Source organism: Schistocerca cancellata, chromosome 5, assembly GCF_023864275.1.
Source record: "Schistocerca cancellata isolate TAMUIC-IGC-003103 chromosome 5, iqSchCanc2.1, whole genome shotgun sequence".
In the NCBI taxonomy this organism is placed as follows: Eukaryota; Metazoa; Arthropoda; class Insecta; order Orthoptera; family Acrididae; genus Schistocerca; species Schistocerca cancellata.
This window is the reverse complement of record NC_064630.1, coordinates 358,489,036-358,512,323: the sequence shown is the minus strand read 5'-3', so window position 1 is coordinate 358,512,323 and position 23,288 is coordinate 358,489,036. Positions and strand designations below refer to the sequence as shown.

Below are 23,288 nucleotides of genomic sequence, written 5' to 3'. Positions count from 1 at the left end.
CTACAAAAAGCGAGCAGTAAGATCAGTATGTCGTCTTCACGCACGGAGATCCTGGAGGCACCTCTTCAAAGAGCGAAGCATTTTAACTGCGCCGTCACAATACATATTTTCGCTAATGAAATTCGTCATAAGTAATTCGTCACAATTTGAGAAGAACAGTGATGTACAATCCTATAACACTACTGATAAAACATGACCTTTATTACCCGTTGCTGAAGCCGTTGGTGGCTCAGAGAGGAGTTCAACATGCAGCAATAAAAATTTTTGATCATTTGTCCAACAACATAAAAATGTCTGGCACGTACAAAGCAAGTTTTAAATCCAATTTAAAATCATTTTACGTGACCAACTATTTCTATTCCATTGATGAATCTCTACTTGTAAATTGGTAGCCAGTTGAAAAAAAAACACTAACTTGTTTTTTTAAGTGTATTTGTATCAGTAGGGATAAAAGACAATGTGTTCATTAATGTTAACACTAATCGTGTATATATGTCCTCTAAACTAGATCGTTGCACGTCATTTCGACAAAATATTGAAATAGTGTTTCGTCGCTTATAACTGTGTTTTTGATAAGACATCAAACGTGTCACCGTTAATGGTTCAAATGGCTCTGAGCACTATGGGACTCAGCTGCTGAGGTCATTAGTCCCCTAGAACTTAAAACTAGTTAAACCTAACTAACCTAAGGACATCACAAACATCCATGCCCGAGGCAGGATTCGAACCTGCGACCGTAGCGGTCTTGCGGTTCCAGACTGCAGCGCCTTTAACCGCACGGCCACTTCGGCCGGCTCACCGTTAATGCTTCACTTATTGAATGTGTCAGTGTCAAGGGCGAAATAAGCGAACGTCGGTGGCAAGCTGAAACTTGATCGGACCCAAACTTTTTTTTTTTTTACCTCTTTCAATTAGGTTGTCGGAACTGTTTTATGACTGGACTCGTAGCGCTGCTGGTTCTCCTGCATTCCCCGTTTCAAACTGCGCCCAGTAAAATGTTTATCTCGAGTCACGAGACTATTTATCATGAGCGAAACGCGGGCGCAGCTGTTGACTTTCACAGAAATATCGGTAGCAGATTGACGCGCGTCATCAGCCGGAATGTTGCACCTGTTAGAAATTTCCGCCTGCGCGCTAGCCATTTGGAGGCCGCACCGGCCGTGACCTTAGAAAGTGTCGCCTATCTGGCGCCGGCAATCAGCACCGCTTGTTTGCCTCGGCGTTCTGGACCAGCCTGGGTGAGGGGGGCGGGGAGGCGCGTTCTCCGTGGCGCCTAGGCGGGGAGAAAACATCGGCGCCCAGCTGGCCTGACCCGAGCGGGAGAGAGGTCAACCCACCTCACCTCACCTCACCTCACTGTGTTGTAAAGCATAGTTTGCGTGAGCTCGTCCCGTTCGCAGTGTACCTCAACTCTTCCACTTTCTCCAGTTATCCAGCCTAACAAGCCCAACTTCTAACTGGAAAATACAGAAGTGATGCATTACATCTATTGACTACTATGAAAGTTGCAATGATTGCATTCGTTACTATGTGGAACCTGTTGTATCTAGAAAGACTCAGCGCTACGATCACGCCATTAATTTTACCTCTCACTCATTTTTCTGCTCTTGCAGTTGCTACACGTCTCACATTCTTGACGTGGCTGTCAGTTGCGTAATTGTGTGTTGGGCAAAATACAGGGTGTCCCACTCAAACATCCCTGATTTCAAGGAACCAGGAGAGAAAAACTACAGTAGAGAAGACAGTGAAAAATGCACCACATTGTAGAGCATCTCAAAGAATTTATATTCCCGCGTCAGAAGCGCCAAGTATCGTCGTCAGAGTTGAGCATGGTCGCATGAAGTGAAAATGGCGATTCCACAGCAGCGCGTGCGCAAGCAGTAGTGTGGTTTGCAGAAACAAAATCACCGATTACTGTGCAAAGAAATTACCGTCGTGTGTATGAATGTGATCCACCTGATGTGAAAACAATTAAGGAATCGTATAGGAAGTTTCTGGCAACAGGAAGTGTTTCGAAACAATCTGGCGGTCACGTGACGGAGTTTCAGAAGAGACAGAGGAAGACATCAGCCAAACGTTTCTCACAAGCCCACGTAAGTAAATTCGTCAAGCATCTAGGCAACTTGATGTACCTCTATCAACATTGCATCGTGTAGTTCACCAGCGTCTTCGTATGTGTGCTTACGAAGTGCAAATTCTGCAACATCTGGCGCCGAACGACAAACCACACCGACAACAATTTGCTGCGGATATGCTGCAGCGTATTGTTATGGATGCCAGTTTCCTGGAAAGATGTTTATTCTCAGATGAGGCAACCTTTCATCTATCAGGAAGGGTTAATAGGCGCTATGTTCGGATTTGGGGGTTCGCAAAATCCGCACATTTTTACTGAAGATGTTCGTGATAGCCCTAAACTAAAAGTCTGGTGCAGGCTAATGCACGACAGGATTGTTGGGCCGTTCTTCTTTGCAGAACAAACAGTGAATGTGTTAGTGTATCTGGACATGTTGGAGCAGTTCGTTTATCCTCAGATACAGGACTTGGAAACCAGCATCATTTTCCAACAATATGGTGCTCCATCACAGTGGTCAACGGCTGTTCGCAAGTTCCTGGATAGGAAATTCCGCAGTCGTTGGAACGGACGCGGAGGACCCATTGCCTGCACACCACGTTCACCGGACATTACGCAGCTTGATCTCTTCATGTGGGGATTCGTGAAGAACCGCGTGTATGCGACCAAAGTGGACGATATTCCTACGTTGCGACATCGTATCACTAATGCGACTGTAACAATAGCATATGAAATGTTACAAAGAACTTGGCAAGAAATTGAATATAGACTCGTTATCTTCGTGCCACAAATGGTTTATACGTAGAGGTGTAGTGATGATAAATAAATTCTTTGAGATGCTCTACAATGTGGTGCATTTTTCATTGTCGTATCTACTGTGTTTTTTCCCTAGGTCTTTGAAATGAGGGAGGTTTGAATGGGACACCCTGTACAATCTCCCTCTTCGCATATTCTCATTGAGGGTACATCATCCTGTTCAAGGTACCGAATCAAGGGCTGTAGTGTTAAAGATATCGTGATGAGCGTGATTAAAATCCCGTACGGGACTTTTTAATTCCGCCAGGTCACTTGTGGAGGACGCTTTGCTTCGCGGAGGCTTCGGTTGATTTATGTGGCCAGACGACTCCGGCAGTGATTTGGTTTGAAAAATGCCAACTTCAACCATGGTTCGGAGTTCACATTGTAGGGCCTCGTGCACGATCTGATCAAAAGTATCTGGACACCTATAAATGGTATTAACGGCACTGCCGTAGTTGTAATACAGGTTCCCTTCAGATCACCGAATTTAAACGCTGTCGGGCTTGGCTAGCACTTGGGTGGGCCACTGTCCGGTCTGCCGAGCGCTCATCGCAAGCTGGTTGCACTCATCCCTTGTGAGCCAAATTGAGGAGCTACTTGATCGAGGAGCAGCGACTCCGGTCTCGTAAACTGACAACGGCGGGAAGAACAGGCTGCGATTCCTCCACAGGCATTTGGACACGTACCTAGAAAGTGCCCCGTGCAGATTTCAAACCGTCATTAAGGTGAAGGGTGGACATAATCCATAATGCCACTAATACTCCGTCCCAACAGGCCCCTGAAGGCTCAACGGCACTGATCGACCGCCGTGTCATCGACATTAGACAGGAGTGACTGGATGCGAACTTGGAAGGGCATGTGGTCATCAACTTAAGCAACTTTTTTCCGTTTTGCATTCTTCTTTCATTTCCTTATGTGGGATCTGGGCATTAAGCTTGGTAGCAGTCTTGGTACTATCTGTCCGCATCTCTTGGTCTCGCGGTCGTAGCAGTCTTGGTACTATCTGTCCGCATCTCTTGGTCTCGCGGTCTCTCTTCCGAGCACGGGGTCCCTGGTTCAATTACCGGCGGGGTCAGGGATTTTCACCTACCTCGAGATGACTGGGTGTTTGTGTTGTCCTCATCATTTCATCATCATTAATGAAAGTGGCGAGTTTTGACTGAGCAAAGGTTGGGATTTGTACGGGCGCTGCTAACCGCGCAGTTGAGCGCCCCACAAACTAAGCATCATCATCATCATCTTGGTACTATCCGAGCAGATCAGGTTACATAGAACGTTTTTTTCGTCCGTACGCCAGAGCTTCCGTGGCGTCGCGCGAGGTCAAACTCGCGGTTGGAGCCAGATGTGCGTCGCACAAGACATATTACACGATTTACAAGTGCAAAGATTTAATTTTAATTAGGTTTAGCGTCCTGTCGACAAATAGTCATTAGAAACGAAGTACAAGAACGGACTGAACACAAATGCGGCAAAAAAAATCTGTCTCGTTTCGAAAGAAAAGCGTTAAGCATTTAATGGAAATCAACAATAAATTATCACTGATGGCCGGACTGGTATCTGAATACTTCTACACATTCCAAGAAACGTGTATCAAAGTTCATCGTAGTAGTAAGGCCTGTCATTGTCAGTTGGCGAGACGTGGCCGTAACTGTGCACTACAAATTTGTGCTGATCACAGTGTGGAAAAGCAGTTGCATTAAACCATTTTCAGATCTACGAAAAGAAGAGATAAACGGTTCTCACGGAATTTAAAAATTTAAAAAAAAATGATTTTGTACCTTCTACTTTAACCGTCATTTTGCCTTACTGATAATTTAGTTTTCTCTACTTGAAGAAAGTCGCTTAACAACTTAAACCGGTTACGTAGCTGCTTTCTTTTACCGTCATGAAGACAGATTTCCAGTGAATTTATTTTAGTAGTTCTGAACCTCTGTGACCGCGAAGAGGAAAAGCTATTTGTAGTCTAGCGCGTCATACGTATCTACAGCGCAGTGAAACACACGATGAACTTAAGTAACTTTGCCTACTGGGATTAAAGCTGACGATGTTATTGCTTATCATTAGAATGTTAAGAAGTACTTCAGTTTGGAGTTGCGATGGTATTACAGGTTTTCTAAGCGAGCATAGTCGCGTACGTTGTTAAGTTTTATCCCTCCAGATAATAACAGTTATGAATCAGATGATACTTACAACGCCCCCCCCCCTTCCCCGCACCCCCTCCCCACCCCCTGACACACTAATTCTATAAAGAATAGGACTTGCACGTGTTAAACAGGTTTAGACGTCTGATTACTTTAAAACTGAGTTAATGAGTTAAATATTTGATGTCAAGCATACGAAACACACATGGTTGAAGACGCATCTCAGGTGAACTGTGTGTCTTACAATTATGCAATTTTGCAGGTACATTCTATGGTATATGTGGATACTGTTTGCAAAGTAGGTTGCGAATTGATTTTGTAGTAACTCTAATTGCGTAAAAATGTATGTAAATGCGGATGAATAGCAAGAAAAAACCCGTAACGTTCGGGTGCAACATTACTATGTCCTGCTTGACACAGTCACGTAGATTAAATAACGGGGCGTAACATTGCAAAGCGATATGAAATGGAACGAGCATGTGAAGATCGTGGTGGAAAAGGCGAATGGTCGACTTCGGTTTATCGGGAGAATTTTAGGAAAGTGTGGTTCACTTGTAAATGAGACCGCGTAAAGGAAGTTGGTGCGACCTGTTCTTGAACAGTGCGCGAGTGTTTGGGATCCATACCAGGTCGGATTGAAGGATGACATTGAAGAAATTCAGAGACGGGCTCTTAGATTTGTTACCGGTAGGTTGGAACAAAATGTAGGTGTAACGGAAATGCTTCGGGAGCTCAAATGGGAGTCCCTGGAGTGAAGGCGACGTTTTTTTCGAGGAACAATATTGAGAAAATTTGGGGAACCGGAATTTGAAGCTGAATGTCGAACGACTCTACTACGACCAACGAAAATTGCACTTCAGGACCACGAAGATAAGATACGAGAAATAAGGGCTCATACGGAGGCATATAGATAGTCGTTTTTCCGTCGCTCGGTTTGCGAGTGGAACAGCAAAGAAAATAACTAGTAGTGATACAGGGTACCCCGCGCCACGCACCGCACGGTGGCTTGCGGAGTATCTATGTAGGTATAGATGTAATAAATTAAAAGATCTTGGCCGTTGCTGAAGTTCTACTACACGAATAGCGAAAAAGTGGTAAGCCATAAATTTTCTTTCTTTCTTGATTTTATGAGGCGATGTCAGCGAGAAACTTTCTAAAAGGTTTGAAATTAAGTGTAAGCATACTTGGAGGTCGCTCTCAAATACTAGATGAACATAGTCTAGTTAATTTGTGCGCCTTGAGCTACGTCACCTCAAGGCATATAAACAGTTTCTGTCTTTAATAAAACATGTCTTATTTTGTTAACCCTTTTAATTAAGAGTATCGCTCTTAATGAGTAATAATGCCAGCATTTTAAATTTAGTCAGTAATTAAGTGAACTATTACAAATCAATGTTTTTAGCACCTGGAAGCTATTGAGTAGGCGTTTAATAAATGGATTATTATAGCAAAATATTTCACTTACTCATTTACCCTACATATAAACCTTGAAAACAATTTAATTAATACCTACCTTTTTAACGCTTACAATCAAAATTTTTAACGAATACCGCTCACTTCAATTCTTTACTTTTTATGTATGCTTTCCATGGCTTCCTTGTGGTCTTGTGCGCTTTGTGCCACAATTACGAGTCCGTGTAATGTTTCGTAACGCTCGCCTGTGCGGTTGCGCTCGACGCGGCACTAACCGGTTCGAATGGTTGTTGTTATTGTTGGGGATGGGGCGGCGGCGGCGGTGGTGTTAGAAGTAATTTTGGTCGGAAAGAGGAGGAGGCCTATTAGCGTAAAATTCCTGATCACCAGACTTTATGCCAATATGCTCGACTAAATTGAAAATCTCTCCACAGTGTTTGAGGTGAGAACGTGTAGTATCCACTATTGTACAGCTACACCATTGATGACAAATAGCTGGAGACTGCGTCTGCCGTAAAATATCTAGGCGTAACTATTCAGAGCGACCTTACGTGCAATGGCCCTATAAAACAGATAGTGGGAAAAACAGATACCAGACTCAGATTCATCGGAAGAATCTTAAGGAAATGTGACTCATCCACGAAAGAAAGTACTTGCAGTGGATCCCGATGCAGTTTGGAATTCCTGTGTGATGGTCTGGATAGATGTCTGCCTATTACACATTACGACCGTCGGAGGTCTCTGTAAGTCAACAGACGAGGTCTGCCTGTACGCTTTTGTGCTGTACGTGTCCCTTCACGCTTCCACTCCACTAACACATCGGAAACAGGAAACAGTGGACCTAGGGATGTTTAGGAGTGTGGAAATCTCGCGTACAGACGTATGACACAAGCGACACCCAATTATCTGGCGACGTTCGAAGTCTGAGTTCTACGGAGCGCCCCATTCTGCTCTCTCACGATGTGTAATGACTACTGAGGTCGTTGATATGGAGTACCTGGCAGTAGGTGGGAGCACAATGCACCTCATGTGAAAAACGTATGTTTTCGGCGGGGAAGAGGGAGGGGGGGGTCCGGATACTTTTAATCACATAATGTACATCTCGCGTATTGACCACGAGGAGAAAAATCGAGAAATAAGATGCAATACAGAGGCTTATCGACAATCATTCTTCCCACACACTATTCGCGAGTGGGACAGGGCTGGAGGGAGCAGATAGTGGTACCGAAAGTACCCTCCGCCATTCACCATTAGGTGGTTTGCGGAGTATGATGTAGATGTATTCTAGATTGTGATCTGTCCGTTACATAGCTATGCTAAACTCGGCGGTCCCTTCGATGCTATCCTAGAGGCGTGGGCTATGTGCTGATACCAGGTTTCATCTTGTACCCTGTCTCATCATCATACAACACCAGTATGACATCTATTACAGTCACCAGTAGTCAGCAGGTAACTCAACTCTTTAACACAGTATAGAAAGAAAAAGGGGCTAATGTGCGCGGAAGAAAACCGCTTCCGATTAGATGGCTGAACCTAGCTTTGTAGCCTAGGCAACAACTCCGTACGACGCTTTATTTCTTTGTCTAGTTACTTCATCGTCGATGAGCTGTTCAGTTGCATCCGTCGTTCCAATTAATGAGAACGAAATTCGACTACTAGTACTGCAGTTGCATTGCATCTAGATCTTTGCCTTACGGGGCAAAGCACTGATGCGCAGAGGGATTCGCTCTAGTGGCCTTATGGCCCAGTAGGCATGCGACCCCTTTGCCTGGTCGTGACCATGTGGAGTTGCGACCCGGCGGCTAGCGGTGCATCAGCTCGCCGCCTATTACGCCCCGCTCTGGTGGGCAGCACCAAACACGGAGCCGGCGGTAACGGTCTGGTCTCGAGAGCCGCCGCCGCCTCAAAGCCAGCCGCCGGCTCTGCTGAATGGGCGGCCTCGCTAGCGGGGCACTTGCCTCTCCACCTGCCACAGGCCTCGAAGCGTCTGAATGGATCACCTCACGTACATCTGTCCTCTTCACAGTTACGCGGTTTCTTCCGATCGCACGTCCAATGACCCAGCTGTCCACAGCCTCGTTCGTCTCTCGATGTCTTAACATTTGTTTTCACCGAGGAACCTGAAGCTTCATACTGGCAAGCAAGTAACAGGTTGTCTATAAAAAGGCGTGACTTACCATTGGCATTATTTGATAACATGGGATAACTTTGTTGGAAAAAAACGCAATAAATAAAGAATTCCTATACACTGCCTGACAAGAGAGAGTGATGCACCCAGAATGGGAGGAGGAAACGAAACGAAATGAAACTTCGTGGGTTGAAAGGGTTCTTGACGTTATTTGAGTGATAACAAAGTCTATTCAAACTTTCTAAGAACTTAGCAATACAAATCCACTTGCATCCCTTCTGACCTAGATGCATGCCCTGATTCGGTGGGGAAGGGTGTCATAAAGGCTTCGCATCCTATCGTGAGGCAAGCTGTCTGTCACTTCCGTAACTGCTTCTTGGTGTCTTAGATACTTCCACTGATACAGACTTCGGAGCTGGTCTCATACGTGTTCTGTCGAGGACAGATCTGTGCTCTTGCTGGCCACTAGTATCTCTAAACTTCACGCAGACAGTTCATAGAGAAAGTGCCATGTGTGGGCGATCGTTATCCTATTGAAAAAATGGCATCACAATACTGCCTCATGAGAAGTTACGTATGAGGACGCAGGATGTCCATGATGTCCCGTTGTGTCGTAGGAGTTCCCTCAATTACTTCCAGCCGTGATGTACAGTCATACGCGATGACTCCTCACACCACGACACCAGGAGCCGTTTATGTTGCGGTGCTAACTACAGTCTGTGCGTGGGACGGTAATTAGCTAGTGCAGCTGTTGCTAGTATCCGACCAATGGTGCGGGATGAAACACAGGGTTGCAGAGAGTCCATTACTTGTTCTCCGATGGCAGCCGCAGATGTGAGGCGGTTAACATGTACTTCGTGCACAGGATGGTGATCCTCCCTTATGGTGGGCGAATGTGGTCGACCGGCACCTTGAAGACGAGTGCGCCTACTCTCACTGTCCCATTCAGTCCATATGGGGATACTCTCAGATCCGAAAGCCACATAAATCTGGATATTGTGCGGCCAAGTGGAGGCCCAGAATGAGACCAGTGTCAAACTTTGTTAGGTGTAGATAACGCTGTTCCACAGAGTATGCGGGATCTCCGTGTCAAGTCTCAACGCCTGACACCGTAAACGTCCGTTATGAACCTTACTAGGCCTGGTAACAACACTAAACACGAACAACTCTAATGCATTCTGCTGCCTGTTGTACCTGTCATAGAGAGAGCTTCAAATCCAATCGTTGACATGCCAGCCTTTGTTGTGTACGTGTAGAGTGCGTTTACGAAGTTACATTAACATCCGACCACGTGTTCTGAAGTTTTTTTTGTCGGGCATTGTGTGTAGTTGTATTAGTGTCATCAGTAATAAGCCAAACATCAATCGAAATTGTGTGTGTATTCAAAAACCGAACTTAATATGGTGTTCATTTCGTATGAGAACTGCGCAAGGAAGCCATCATACACGGCCAGGTGCTTTCAGACATGCGCTTCTATTAGAGTCAAAGATACTAGCTAGGTAACTGACATCAGATTGCTAAAATTACCACATTTTACCTGTGGTTAAGGACATTCGTTTCCTTTCTTCACGATGAATGGAGAACAATCTTGAGCGACTTTACCTTGACACGCAGCCACTTTTCTATTCCTCTGCAAAGATTATCTGTAGAATTCATGTATCAGCACTCCAACAAATATTGCATACGTCAGATCAGAAACAATTACCGCTTCGTGGGAAGTATTCTATTAGCTACAACGTATTCATAAAATGTGGTCGATTTACAAACGATTAAATTCAATAGCTCTGACCCAAACGAGGGAAAAGTAAGAGACCACCACCGAATTTCACTGGCGCTACAGCACACTCGGGTAAAAAAAAAAAAAAAAAATCTTACATAGGTTCAGTAGGATTTCGAAGGATTGTACTCCTACAAAACTTAACACCTTAGAAGCAATAAGTCTGCTGCAATAGCTGTTGAGGATATCCTGCTATGGGTTTGCGCAGTACTCACTACAGTGGATACCAAATAATACTGTCGTAGGCCTCTCTCAAGCATTGATACAGTGTTACAGTTAAAACCTATTAATGTTTCATAATGGGATACAGCATCAATACCATCAACATCAGATATTGGACATTAACTCCTGGATATATGCGTCTTCTAGACTTTTCCATAAATTACAGTCTGTAAAATATTGAAATATTATTCTTCGTGTAGGCTGAATATGCTTCTAACAAGCGAATATATTTCCCGGGCCTTTTGGGCGGCCCGCTCGTTCATCATTTCCGTATAGGCTTTATTCCCATTTATGCCTAAAAAAAAGTTTTTTTTTCAAAACCCATACCGACCATTTAAATCTTCTTAAAACAGCATGTGGCCGATGACTGTGAACATATTTAGCATTAGATCTTTTGCGTTTGAAGATCTGTGCCTTTCGCAAACAGCTTTGTAATTAGCTGTCAATCCAGATGCGACAACTGGGCTCGCCAGGATCCTGAAAATAAGAAAAAGGAAGATGAACTTCGTCATCTCGTACAGTAGGGTATACTGCCGGTGGTCTTCCTAGGACGATATTACGGCATCGTAAACGCAGTGGTTAGCACTCGGGAAACACCTGAAGAAGACGCCGAGTTACGACGTCGGAATGCCGTGCTGGGAAGACAATGACCACCGGCAGTACCCTCGATTCTTGGAATGACAACCAAATTAAAAGATGAACTTCATTCATTGCCTGGGGATACTACACCTAGAAACTGGTAATTCTCCATGTGCTGGTACTGAAAATTCTATCAAAACAAAATGATGAGACTGTGGATGCATAAAATGTGCTGTTGTAAAATGACAGTTGGGTACAAAAATCGTAACTTGGATGCAAAAGAAAAATGGACCCATGTTCACTAGTAGGTATGGCCCATGCCACAGGCTCATGGGGGGCCAATATAAAACCACAACTTGAACTCAATGGTTTGATCACAGTACACACATATCAAGCTAGGGAGGATACACCCACTCTTAATGCCTATAAATCGTTAGGTTCGCTCAGTGCTACATGTAAGCAGTGAATGTATGCACACTATTTTGCTTAGGTGCATAAACTGCTTTGGTGTATTGAGTGAAATAGCGTCGGACAGGAATACACACAACGCGTTTCCGTTCTTCGAGAACATCAATTTTTTTTTCCTACCGCCTTCTTTTACGCCGTGCGGTGTAGCTTAGTTGTTAACACGCTTAGCGTTTTTCCTACACCGTCCACGTACTGCCGAGATACCACGGAAGCCACGCCTGCGACGGCTGATTAGCCAGTGAGCGAGGAAATTCTCGCGGCTGCTGGCCTTCGCAGAAGCCGTAGGCGGGCAGAGACTGCATCATGTGTTTGTGGCGGGCTTCGGCGGCGCCGCTCGGCGTCTAGGTGTCAATCAGCGCATTCTCGTTTTAAATCCTCAGCCGCGCCTCGTGACGTGCCGTTACAGTGTTGATGAGGCCGTTACTGTGACTTACGTCGCCATTGTCTGCTGGCTGACGTGGGCATCCGAAGATTTATGGCCTTCCAGCTCCTCTCCACGCGCAGTGTTTGTAGACGACGACAGTCAGTGCAAGGTCGTGCGGCACACATGCACACGGCGTACTCCTGCACAACTCTTTCATAAATTTCTACCGATATATTAATTAGTATCGAAATTGTATCCAGTATTCTACAGCATTAACAGCTTCTAATAACAGATCAGCCTTAGTGCGGACTTGTCCTGTTTCGGTACATTTTACTATATCTTCCCTCTTCTGGACGGAAATTTTCACTCTACAGCGGAGTGTGCGTTGATAATAACTTGCTGGCAGCGTAAAACTGTGTGCCGGACCGAGACTCGAACTCGGGACCTTTGCCCTTGGCAAGCAAGTGCTCCCGACTGAGCTACCCAAGCACGACTCACTATCCGTCCTCACACCTTTACTTCCGCCAGTACCTCATCTCCTACCTTCCAGATATCAAGCAAAATTTTCAACGCTAGCACTTCTGGAAGAAAGAATATCGCGGAGACTTGGCTTAGCCACAACCTGGGAAATGTTTTCACATGTCCTTTTTTCCAGGGGTGCTTGTCTTGCAAGTTCCGCAGGAGAGGTTCTGTGAAGCTTGGAAAGTGGGAGGTGAGGTACTGGCGGAAGTAAAGCTGTGGGGGCGGGTCGTGAGTCGTCCTTGGAGGGATCAGTCGATAGAACACTTGCCCGCAAAAGGCAATGATCCTGAGTTAGTCTCTGTCGGGCACACAATTCTAATCTGCCAGCAAGTTTCACTTCCGCCTTCTATTTTTCTTCAACGAAGCATGTGGTATTTCCTCCTTCAGCGACATTTGACATTTTAAACTCGCTTTGCGTTTAAAGACCATAGTACGAAGTCAGTTCTCTACATACGGAAACGCATATTCCTGTGTGTCTTCCTGTAGCAGGACCAGGGGACATTATCGGCTCTCCACTACAGAATTTTTTAGTTAAATATTTATAAAGGAAATTCTGGAAAGAAACAACAGATTTGCTCTATGTTATCTCATCTTTAATTGATAGACAAAGGCGATCTCAGTAACACCGGACTTCATGTACCTGTTGAATTGCCTTGGAAACCCCCGTCCATGCTTTGTCATTTAGACGAATTATAAAGTCGTAATACACACAACAATTTTGACACTCCACTGCTAGTTTCCATACTTTCGCCTCAGCTTGTCCATGAGGGAGCAGGAACGACTTTCAGAACACTTGTTCCAGTATGTCAGAGATCCAACAAAATAGAAAAATAATTTATAGTTAGTACGAAATCACCAATATAGAGCAACGTTTAAAAACATATTCAATTTATTCCATTGAGATACATGGAGAAATCGATTCTCCATATAAGGTATGCATTAGAGACAATAACGTGCTGCTGAAGACGACTTACTTGAAGACACACAATTCGGATAAGATTACGGTTACGATCGCAAGCTAGAAAAGTAAGGTACCTATAATTAGATTCGCCTGCCTTGTGCCGTCTTGACCCAACGTTCCTGTTGAACTGTTCGCACCAAATGCAGAGTCGTGGACAACTAGATAATAATTCCTAGTCCTAAATGGCTAATTCGACTGCTATCGGAGTATTACAGCGAAATTACTTGTAACGCAGTGGGAAAAGGCACTCGTCTCCTTAGTGGTATTGAAGGAAGATAGATAGAGAGAGAGAGAGAGAGAGAGAGAGAGAGAGAGAGAGAGAGATCTACACATTTTGTTTCAATCAGCCATGTTATGAATGAGCTTCGTAACTGTCATTTACGGGAAAACAATCTTATTTTAGTATCTTATTGCAAATTGTTACAGCTATTACCGGTATCGACGTTCAGGGTAGTTATTAGTTGGATGATGATGATGATGATGATGATGATGATGATGATGATGATGATACCGCGTACGATTCAAACAAGGCCACGCTCTTAGAAAATACGCTTTTAAATCATAGAACCAATCACAAAACTAAAATAGGAAACTGGTGGAAGTTAAGGCACAACGGTCCATATTGACGCTCGCAGGCTTGTCAGGAAAGTCATTCACTTATTCATACAGTACAAAAATTCTAAATAAAATAGCATATCTATCGTAGAACTGCTTCTGATGGCAACTCCCGGTAGTGCAATGTATGTCATCCGAAACCGAGATTGGCATCTGAATTACATATTTAAAATGTAGTAAAAAATGCAATCTATAACCCATGGGTTGGTTTAAACAAAGCAGTGCGTTACTATAGTCGAGTCTCTGTAAGAATATCCATGACAGTTGCAGTGGGCTATGCGTAGGGGCTTCGCGCGTCTGTTGCAACCAGATTCTATAAACGTCTGTATTGCAACGCCTCATTGTTGCCCTATACACGGCTATTATTTCCGCCTCCAGCCACTAGCGCTTCGTAGTTGAATGCTGGCAACAGCGCTACCGGTTGTCTGGGATCAACTTATACCTCCGTAATTATAGGCATGCCTTCCTCCCATCTTCCAACTGACTTAACCAGCCATTTATTGGGGATCGTACCGTTCAGCGTGGACAACAAACCACGGTGCAGCTTGACATTGTAACATTAACAGGTGAGAGGTGAAAGAAGAGATAACTAACAGATAAAAACCATTGGAACTACTAGGTTCGGAGCTTCTCAATTTGTAGTCTTTAGCTTACCTACACATCATGGTCATCGAACAGCATCTGGCACGTTTCCCCATAGACCTAATAGATATACCAGTGCCAGAGAGCAGCATTAACAGTTCGCTACTCTTGAAAGTTAGAGTTTATGTTTCGATATTAAAGTGAAGAAAAAAGAACACGGACTCTGTGGGATGCGAAAGCGGACAGTTTCAGCCTTGCTGGCAAAGCTTATGGGTCTCATATTTTTCTTCTGTCGCCTGCAATTAGAGAGAACTTCGATGTAAAATTCCAGTGACAATGGAGAAGTTAGTTTTTTAATGTACTCGGTGCACTAAGAGTTGCTTCGGTGTGTTGCAGGTGGTGTTCCACCTGGGCCTCATCATCTACCGGGCGCTGGACTTCGGGCTCAACGAGCGCGAGGAGCGGCACCTCAGCCCCGACTTGGAGGCCCTCATCGACATGATGACAGGTAGGGCGCCGCCAGCATGTCACGGCACTGCGGACGCCCGAGTAATGCGCACCTGCCGACTAACACCTTCCAGGATATGTTTCCTAAACGGTAGCTGCAGAACGTCTCGAAGAATTTACTACGAGCCGCAATGAAAGTGTTTGAAGTACCCGGTATCTTAGTCAGGGGATAAAGTACAGGGAACGAAAGGTTATCGACAAAGTTTACGGAAACCAGGCTGCAGATCTAACTGTCGGAAAACGAGAAAGGAAAGAAAGGCTGCAGCCTACCCCTCAAGTTATTCGAGCTGCATGAAGAGCAACCAATAAAGAGAATTATTTAAATAAAAATATCTTAATACAACACTTTTTTTCCTCCTAGCCCCACATAGATTCCTAATTAATGCAGATACTCCTGAAAATGTACGCTTCGGGATTTTTAATAGCTGTGACAATATTTGTAAAATGTAAAACGACAAAATTTCCAGTTAGTGTGATGAATGGCAACTAATCCTAAATGTGGAAAAATGTTAATGCGGATGAGTAAGGAAGAAAAAACAGGTAATGCTCGGGTACAGTATTACCAGTGCCCAGCTTGACACAGTCAATTCGTTATATATCTGGGCGAAATGTTGCAAAGCGATGTGAGATGGAGCGAGCATATGAAGACAGCGGTAGGGAAAGCAAATGGTCGACTTCGGTCTATTGGTAGAATTTTAGGAAGGAGTGGTTCACCTGTGAAAGAGACAGCACATAGAGCGCTAGTGCGACCTATTCGAGAGAACTTCCAAAGTGTCTGGGATCTGTGCCAGGTCGGATTGGAGGAAGACATCGAAGCAATTCAGAGGAGGCCTGCTAGATTTGTTACCGGTAAGTAGGAACAAAACTTAAGTGTTTCTCAGATGCCTCCGGAACACACATGAGAATCCCTGGAGGGATGGCGGCGTTCACTAAGGAAAACACTATTAAGAAAGTTTAGAGAACCGGAATTTGAAGCTGACTGCCGAACGATTCTACTGCCGCCGACATATATCGCGCGTAAGGACCACGAAGACAAGACACGAGAAATTAGGGCTCATACGGAGGTGTATAGACAGTCGTTGTTTCCCTCGCTCTGTTTGCGAGTGGAACAGGAAAGGAAATGACTAGTTTTGGCACATGGTACCCTCCGCCACGCGCCTTACGGTGGCTTGCGGAGTATCGATGTAGATGTAAAAAAAAACGTGGGGTGCATGCAAATACAATTGATGCATGAGTAGTCCACGAAAGTATCTAATTCGATTGCATTGCAAATGATACAAACTATTGTACGATTTTTCACGACGACAGCTACTATCTTCACTCTTTGCATCTATTGCATGGGCCCTTCGGTTTTAGTTTTAATTTTTGCACTACTGCCATAGCTACTAAAAATTCACAAGCACATACTTTCATAACTGTCTGTATGAGGTTACGAATATGTATGAGGCTAGGAGGAATTTTTATATTTTTGGTCAGTTTTAAAAACATGTTATATTAAAAACTTTTCATTTAAATGATTATTTCCCGCTTTTTAAACTTGGGCGTGTGAAATTTTCCAATCAACTTCAAACATCTATAATGTTACTAAGGTTAATTTTAGTATCACTTCGCCTGAATCAACCAGTATACAGAATGTTAGGGGTATAAGTGCAGGTTTTTTATTGGTAAGTGTGCTGAACAACATTACATCAGTACCTCGTTTGCAGTCGAGTAACTATAGATATTAGGAGTAGAATGTTTTTAAATGGATTAGTACCGCCAAGTACAGGTGGCAAGGGCCAGCCATTGAAACTAATTTTCTCCTGGGCAGCAGGTCAGGTGTTGAAGTGAGGACGCGAAACGGTCAGTGTACACTAAGAGGCATAGCCGGAAAGAAACAACACACAGACTGAAGTGAAGTGGGTACATACTAAGGTACCAATGATCACAATATCTGTACCATGTATTGCTACCTCCTCCGTATATCTCGCGAAAAGACCATGAAGATAAAAGTTATAGATCATCGAACTCACACGGACACTTACTAGTAATCATTCTTACCGCGAAACATTTGCGACTGGAAAAGGAAAAGTACCCTCCGCAACACATCAGACCACATATCAGACAAGAAAGCGAATTAACATTGCAGTGTTATCCAGTTCTGAGCTATTTTGAACATTTAAAGCCCGTGGCTTATGGAGAAGTTATTTTAAAATCAGTTGCAATATTTGTATCGAATATATAAACAGACAAGAAATTGACCTAATAAAAATGCTTTAAAATAAAGAAATTTCGAACATGAATTAAAGTTCAGAGAGATGAAATCAATACTTTGAGGTTTGCTGATGATATTGTACTTCGTTCAGAGACGACAGAGTACGTCGAAGATCATGTGAAGGGAATGGCTACCGTCTTGAAAAGTGGTTGTTGGATGAAACTTCCTGGCAGATTAAAACTGTGTGTCGGACCGAGACTCGAACTCGGGACCTTCGCGTTTCGCAGGCAAGTGCTCTACTGCTGGAAGTAAAACTGTGAGGACGGATCGTGAGTCATGTCGCAGGCAAGTGCTCTACTGCTGGAAGTAAAACTGTGAGGACGGATCGTGAGTCATGCTTGGGTAGCTCAGATGGTAGAGCGCTTGCCCACGAAAGGCAAAGGTCCCGAATTCGAGTCTCGGTCCGGCACACAGTTTTAATCTGCCAGGAAGTTTCATATCAGCGCACATTCTGCTGCAGAGTGAAAATCTCATTCAGGTTGTTAGATGAACGTCACAACAACATTAAGAGGAGAATAATGATCTGTAGTCGAATTATGCGATTCTGAGGGAACTGGATTTGGAAATGAGACACACAAAATAATAGACGATTGTTGTTACTTGGGCAGCAAAATAACTATGGCAGGATATTAAACGCAGACTGGCAATATCTTTTCTTAAAAAGAAAAAATTGTTACTCTAGAATATAAATTCAAGTGTTACGTGGTCTTTGCTGAAGACATTTGCCTTCAATTAAAGTGGAACATGAATGATGAACAGTTCAGATAAGAAGAGAGTAGAAGCTTTTGAATGGATACTGAAAATTGGGTGGTTAAATGAAACCACTAATGAGGAAGTACGAAGCCGAATTGAAGGGAGAAGAAATTTCTTGCACACCTTGAATGATCAAGGGGTTCGCTGAGAGGAAACACCCTGAGGAGGAGGAAGAGTAGTAGTTTGGTGTTTAACGTCCCGTCGACAACGTTGTCATGAGGGACGAAGTTCAAGTTCGGGAAGAAATAGGCTGTGGCCTGTCAAAGGAACCATCCCGACATTTGCCTGAAGCGATTTAGGGAAATCGGGGAAAACCTAAATCAGGATGGCGGGATGCGAGTTTCAACCGTCGTCCTCCCCAATACGAGTCCAGTGTGCTAATCACTGTGCCATCTCGCTCGGTAAACACCATGAGGCATCTACATCTACGTTCTGTAACTATGCTGCATACACCTGCTTATTTTTTTACGCTCGTTAATGATGCGATAATTATTATCTTCTGAAGGAGACTAAAGTGCCTGAAACCGGTAAAGAAATAAAATTTCTTTTGTGCAACTGTTTGCTAATTTTTTTAACATTTGCTGAATATCGATAAACTACGAAAAACGAGAAATATTCCCTTCTAATTGTACATAGCAAGCTGGCACAGTTGCGGCGACACTGTGCTCTTGATTCGAGAGGACTGCGCATCAAATCCCTGTTAGACCATCCAGATTTATGTTTCCCCTAAATCGCTTAAGGCAAACGCAGATATGGTTCTTTCGAATGTGACTTCGGTAATATCCTTCGCCTGTCTTCCTCAATTCTGCCGTGTGATCCGTATCTCCTCTTTCTTCCTTTAATGCCTAGTTCGGCCTCGTTCTGTAGTTTCTCCCTCCTTATTTTCTTCAACAGTTTCCTCAGCGGCTGTATTTTACAAAGGCGTATCATTGCGTTGACGTCGACCAGCGGGCGTACGTTTCTCAAGCAGCTCCCGCGAGGCAATAGCCGAGAATTATTGATCACGGGCCTGCGCAGTGCGTCCGCTTCTGAGAAAAGCTGGGGCGTGCAGAACGGATCGCATACCCGGAAAGCGGTGCGATACGACGCCGCCAGCGACATGTAAATGGTGGAGAGAGCGGCCGTAAACTGGGTCCCCGAGGCTTGCGTCGTCGATGGAAGTGCTTTCCGGAGCCACTCGCCAGCGGCCTCCGACGCACATCGTATACTCCCCGTCGCCAGAGAGGCACACACCTCTTATACGAGCTCGCTAAAGTGCCCCGTTGAGCTCCAAAAGGCAGAGATTAGCCACGTCCTAACGGTCGTCTCGAAATAGGTCGACAATCAGAGGCGTATGATGTCACCAATGAAATTACTTGGCAAGACGTGTAAAATATTAGAACGGATTACACTGTCCTGCCACTGTGGCCTAGCGGTTCTAGGCGCTTCAGTCCGGAACCGCGTTGCTACTACGGTCGCAGGTTCGAATCCTGCCTCGGGCATGGATGTGTGTAATGTCCTTACGTTAGTTAGGTTTAAGAAGTTCTAAGTCAAGGGGACTAATGACCTCAGATGTCAAGTCCCATAGTGCTTAGAGCCATTATTTTGGATTACACTGAGGTGTATCCAACAGTAATGGGATAGCGATATACACATATACAGATGGCGGTAGTATCGCGTACACAAGGTATCAAAGGGCTGTGCATTGCGGAGCTGTGTGACTTGTACTTAGGTGAATCCTGTGAAAAGGCTTCCGACGTGATTATGGACGCACGACGGGAATTAACAGACGACGCATAGGACATTCCACTTCGGAAATCGTTAGGAAATTTATAGGAAATTTAATATTCCGAGATCCACAGTGTCAAGAGCGTGCTGAAAATAACAAATTTCAACCATCACCTCTCAGCACGGAAAAAGCAGTGGCCGACGACCCTCAATGAACGACCGAAAGCGGCGGCGTTTACGTAGAGTTTCAGTGCTGACAGGCGAGCAACACTGCATGAAAAAACTGCAGAAATCTATATGGTAGGTACGATGAACGTATCCGTTAAGACAGTGCTGCGAAATTTAGCATTAATGGGCTATGGTTGCAGACGACGGATGCGAGTGGCTTTGCTAACAGGACGACATCGCCTGCAGCGCCTCTCCTGGACTATTGACCATATCGCTTGGACACTGGACGACTTGGAACATGTGGCCTGTGCAGACTAGTCCCGATTTCAGTTGGTAAGAGCTCATGGCAGGTTTCGTGTGTGGAGCAAATCCCACAAAACCATGGAACCAATTTGTCAACAAGGCACTGTGCAAGCTGGTGGTGGTTCCATGGTGGTGTGGGATGTGTTTACGTGGAATGGACTGGGTCCTCTGGTCTAAATGAACCCATCATTGACTGGAAACGTTTATGTTCGGCTACTTGGAGGACATTTGCAGCCATTCATGGACTTAATGTTCCCAAACAACGATTTCATGTCACTGACACACAATTGTTCGCCGGGCAGAAGGCGATCCGAGACGGTAATAGGAGGTATTCCATGATTCTGATCACCTCAGCGTAGAACTGGTTAAAGCTGCTTCACTTCAGAACTTCGCTCTTTTACAGAGAGAAATGGTCATAAACGCTGATGAACCAAAACATTACGATCACCACCTTATTGGGGTATTAGTTCACCTTTCGATGGTAGTATAGCAGGGTTTCTGCATGACATGGATTCGACAAGGCCTTGTAGCTTTCTGGAGGTATGTGCCACCAGACGCCTTCGGAGATAATTGCGCAGTTTACGTAGATTACGGACCGGTGAATTGCGGGCGCAGGACTGGAACCCACCAGCGTCCTCTGGGCGAATTTAGGGGCAAAGGCGTCAATATGAGTTCATTATCGTGTTTCTCAAAATGCTGTAACGCTGTACTGGCCTCCTGACACCGACGATTACCATGCTGGAAGATGCTATCGCCGTCGAAAAGACATAAAGCATGAAGGGAAGCAAATTGTCCGGAATAATGTTCACATACTCTTAGCTGTCTTGGTGTGTTGGATTAGTACCACAGGTCTCATGGAAGCCCAGCATAGCGTACTACTGCATCCACCTGTTTGCGCCCATGGCACGGTGCATTGTTCGAGCAGATGTTCGCCTGGATAACGACGTATCTGGACACAGACATCGACCTGCTGTAACAAGATGCGTCACTCATTCGACAGAAGTTTCCATTGATCCACGGTCCAGTCTCGATAATGCTGTTCCCACTGCCGTCGTAAAAAATGTTCGAATGTGTGTGAAATCTTATGGTACTTAACTGCTAAGGTCACCAGTCCCTAAGCTTACACACTACTTAACCTAAATTAACCTAAGGATAACAACACACACCCATGCCCGAGGGAGGACTCGAACCACCGCCGGGACCAGTCGCACAGTCCATGACTGCAGCGCCTAAGACCGCTCGACTAATCCCGCGCGGCCTGCCATCGTAACTGATGACGTCTGTGGGTCAGTATGGGTTCACATAGGTATTGTCGACTACGAAGCACCATATTGAGCACTGTGTGGTAATCCGTGTGCTACGAAGCACTTGTGCCTGAAACAGCTTTGTGCTGTGTTGTCAGATCTTTTACGGATGGCCGCCTATATGTTGCTGTACAGAGAAGACAAGGATCTTCAAGGTCTGTGATGAGGGGTGGACGTCGAATACCTTGTCGCTTAATCGTGGTTTCACTGTAGATCAACCACTTTCCATAGATGCTCATGACTGTAACCTCGCTAACAGCCGACCAGCTTCGTTCCCACGCGCGGGTTCATGGTAAATCTGCCTTTTGTCAAATCCGCCTACGTCAGTGAATTTCCCTATTTGCGTCCCGTATCTTCGTTAGAATAATACCGCATTCATCTGTGCTCAGCTTATACAGCTTCCTTATCGCGTCATGTGCCTGCAACGCCTCCAGGTGATATTCAGTCTCGCCGTGAGCAGTGGTCATAATGTTTAAGGTAATGAGTATACATTATACTAATTTCCTTTTACGGGAAAGTTACGAGCTCGACAGAAGGAAATGCGACGTTGAATTGAGTATTGCTTGCAGAGTAAGTTACTGCGAAGGCGGGCAGCTGCAATGGAGAAGTGATTTTCGAATACTTGTATGTTATGAATTGGCATATCTAGGTCCCTAGGTAAATTAGAGCATGTGTTTTGATTATAATATGATAGATCCAAAATGAAATTTTCAAATTACAGCGGAGTGTGCGCTGATATCAAACTTTCTGGCAGATTAAAACTGTGCGCCGGACCGAGGCTCGAACTCGGGACCGCTCTCTTTCGTGGGCAAGTGCTCTACCGACTCTTTTTTTTATTTATTTATTCCACGAAAACAGTAACAAAAATGACTAGCTTACAATGAAATGACATAAATAAGATGACAGATAATTGCAGTCATAAATCACAGCATTCACAGAATGAGGAATGATATTCAGTCTTTAGCAGTAGCACACATTTAGCATCTTCACTGTCACTATCAACTAGTGGCTGCTCAGCATGCACATTTTCTTCTTCTGCAGCCTGAGGTACGTCGTCATCATTTCCCAGGCCCAGATTAATCATTCAGTAAATCCTTGATATGTGTTCCTTCCAGGGTAAATTACGTGGACAGAGCTACCCACGCACGACTCAAGATTCGTGACTCGTTCTCACAGCTTTCCTTTCGCCAGTACCTCATCTCCCTCTTCCAGGAGAGAGCTTCTGTGAAGTTTGGAAGGTAATTAGACAATGCGTATTGCTAGTCAGGAAACTGTCTGGCTGCAAATATCCTAACTCGGAGTATGAACCGCTCACATGATCAGAGAGACTACTGTTGCAGACGTAACGCACACAAGCGTTGATGGTTGGTTGTAACAGTCTGGGGGATTACTTGTGTCGTGTTGGGTACATAGCTACAGTGCACTTTCGGATTACATAGCTACAGTGCACGTTTGGAAGGAGTGATTCCACCAGTTTACGCTTCACACCCTGTGTGGATATATTCCGAAAATTTTTAAGGATATAGAATAAAGCGGAAGTTGTCTCGCACTGGGCGACAGTATTTTTAATCCAGCTGATCTGCTCATACGAATTTACACCAAAGTATTTCACTGTTTTCTGATAGAGTTGAAGTTGATGTTCTGCTGCAAA

At 44.7% G+C, this 23,288-nt stretch overlaps 1 protein-coding gene across 4 annotated transcripts in view; it reads left to right on the top strand.

The window, feature by feature from the left end:
* LOC126187507 (protein spire) overlaps positions 1 to 23,288 on the top strand; it is an 806,238-nt gene that overhangs the window by 267,999 nt on the left and 514,951 nt on the right. For all 4 annotated transcript variants that reach the window (XM_049928627.1, XM_049928629.1, XM_049928628.1 and 1 more), the window contains exon 3: positions 15,038 to 15,149. In XM_049928627.1, the coding sequence (XP_049784584.1) occupies positions 15,038 to 15,149 (112 nt within the window). The remainder of the gene's footprint in view (positions 1 to 15,037; positions 15,150 to 23,288) is intronic.